Below are 2500 nucleotides of genomic sequence, written 5' to 3' on the forward strand. Positions count from 1 at the left end.
ATTGACAGTGTGTGTGTGTGTGTGTGTGTGTGTGTGTGTGTGTGTGTGTGTGTGTGTGTGTGTGTGTGTGTGTGTGTGTGTGTGTGTGTGTGTGTGTGTGTGTGTGTGTGTGTGTGTGTAGTGAGTTGAACAGTAGGCAGTCTGAGGAGCAGGGGAGGAGGACGCTGGAGAGAGCGATGCGACTTGAACAGGACTTCACACAACACTTTACAGGTAACACACACACACGCACACACACACACACACACACACACACACACACACACACACACACACACACACACACACACACACACACACACACACACACACACACACACACACACACACACACACACACCTGTCTGAAGTGTAAACTGCTTATGTGTAGTGTAACCTGCATATGTGTAGCCTACGTGTTATGTGTTTGTAACCTGCATATGTGTAGCCTACATGCTATGTGTTTGTAACATGTCTCTCTTTGTGTTTACAGTATGACTGTGTGTCTGTTAGCTGTCTGTCTGTCTGTCTGTAACATGTATCTTTGTGTAATATAGTAGGCTACGTAACCTGTGTGAATGTGTGTGTGTGTGTGTGTATGGCCGTGTGCAAGCATAGGCCTATATGTGCTTGTGTGTGTGGTTAAGCTTTTTGTGCCTGTACGCCGTGTGTCTGTTTGTAGTGTAATGTGTCTATCTAATGCCTAATTGTATGTGTTGTCTCCCAGCGATGGTGCAGGGTGACTCGCTTGAGGAGGTCTACAGTCAGGTGAAGCAGCTCATCCTGGACCAGTCTGGACCCTACATATGGGTGGCCTCGCAGGACCAACTCTAACCTGCGCCCCCGCTACAACACAGTCATATGGGTGGCCTCGCAGGACCAAATCTAACCTGCGCCCCCGCTACAACACAGTCACATGGGTGGTCCCACGGACCAGTCTGGACCAGTCTGGACCCTACATATGGGTGGCCTCGCAGGACCAAATCTAACCTGCGCCCCCGCTACAACACAGTCATATGGGTGGTCCTTCACAACATTATCTGCTACACATGCATATGAGTGGCCCTACAGGACAAAATTCAATGTATGGCCACCCACGGATGACTAATCCTGGACCAGTCTGGGCGTTTGAGTTGCCACACTGGACTACACTGGATCTGACCATCCATATACACACACACACACACACACACACACACACACACACACACACACACACACACACACACACACACACACACACACACACACACACACACACAGACATGAATGGCCACGGAGGACAGATTCTGAACTTTCATTTACATCTGTGGGGACCCAGATGACAAAAATCTGAACTTTCATATACACATACACGCAGGTCCCCACTAAGATCTGACCACTACGTTTCTACTGTGTGGACCCTTGGGACCATGGACCATGTCAGAACTCACACAAACACAAACAGATGTGAGTGGACGTAGATGACAAAATCCAGGGGTGGAGCACTGGTATTGGGACGGGGGGGTGGAAGATGTGTCAGAGGCATTGGGCCCACGAAATATCGTAGAATGAGGCCCCTACAAGATGTTTGGCAACCAAAAGCCACTGGCAGGGGGCCCCCCCAAGTGGTGAGGCCGGAGGTTCCTGGCCCCTATGCACCCAACACCCCCCACCCCCTGCTCCGCCCCTGACAAAATCCGATCTTCCATGCACACATACATGCTGTATGTGGATGACACATGACTGCATCTACTGAAACACTTCCAAATGTCATCCAGATTCGTGCACATTCATCCACGGAGCACATCAGATCTTACCCTCCACATGCTCGTCAACAGTGGAATAGATCTGGACTCCCCTCTACACATCAGGAAATGACTTCTATAGAACTACAAAACCCAACAGAATGTCGGACTACACACTTTATTTGCTGTCTAAGCTGGTCAGACTTCCTCTGTTTTTTCTTCATATCTTCATATCATCACTTTTAGTCTTTTTCTTGCTCTTCCTCTTCCTCTTTTTCTAAATTCTTGTCTCCCTCCATGGCCATGATTGGGCTGTTTTGCATATCAGATCTCAGCATCTTGATTGGCTGTTCCTGCTACTTAGAATTTAATGGTGGTGGTAAATATTCATGACATTTCTGAATGGCCAGCATGAATTTTGGAAATAAACTGCTAAAAAAATATTACACAGTGCACCTTTAACACAGGGGACTTCACTAAGCGCATATACCACCTGGCTAAGTGAATTGGTCGGAATATACTAAATAGGCCTACCATGGTGACTAGCTGCTAAGCCTACTTTGATACTGTAGCTGCACTGTACACAACTAACCTCAGAGTATATTTGATATAAGCTATTTATAGTTAGCAATAATACCATATCTAGGATAGGCTAGCACTAACAGAGCAAGTCTTATAGCTAAGCACGCTACTGCTCCTACATTAGGTAGCTAGCTATAGTAGCCTACTGTATGCACGCTAGGGGAGCTAGCTATCTTATGGTAACTATGTTTGGGCAGCTGGCTTTAATACTG

General features: G+C 47.3%; 1 protein-coding gene across 1 annotated transcript in view; it reads left to right on the forward strand.

Annotated features, from left to right (window-relative positions):
- LOC134450208 (discs large homolog 1-like protein) overlaps positions 1–885 on the forward strand; it is a 38840-nt gene extending 37955 nt beyond the window's left edge. The window contains exons 23-24 of the mRNA XM_063200067.1: positions 122–213; positions 707–885. Of these exons, the coding sequence (XP_063056137.1) occupies positions 122–213; positions 707–813 (199 nt within the window). The 3' untranslated portion in view covers positions 814–885. The remainder of the gene's footprint in view (positions 1–121; positions 214–706) is intronic.
- Positions 886–2500: the final 1615 nt, after the last annotated feature.

This window comes from Engraulis encrasicolus, chromosome 6 (assembly GCF_034702125.1).
Source record: "Engraulis encrasicolus isolate BLACKSEA-1 chromosome 6, IST_EnEncr_1.0, whole genome shotgun sequence".
NCBI classification, from domain to species: Eukaryota; Metazoa; Chordata; class Actinopteri; order Clupeiformes; family Engraulidae; genus Engraulis; species Engraulis encrasicolus.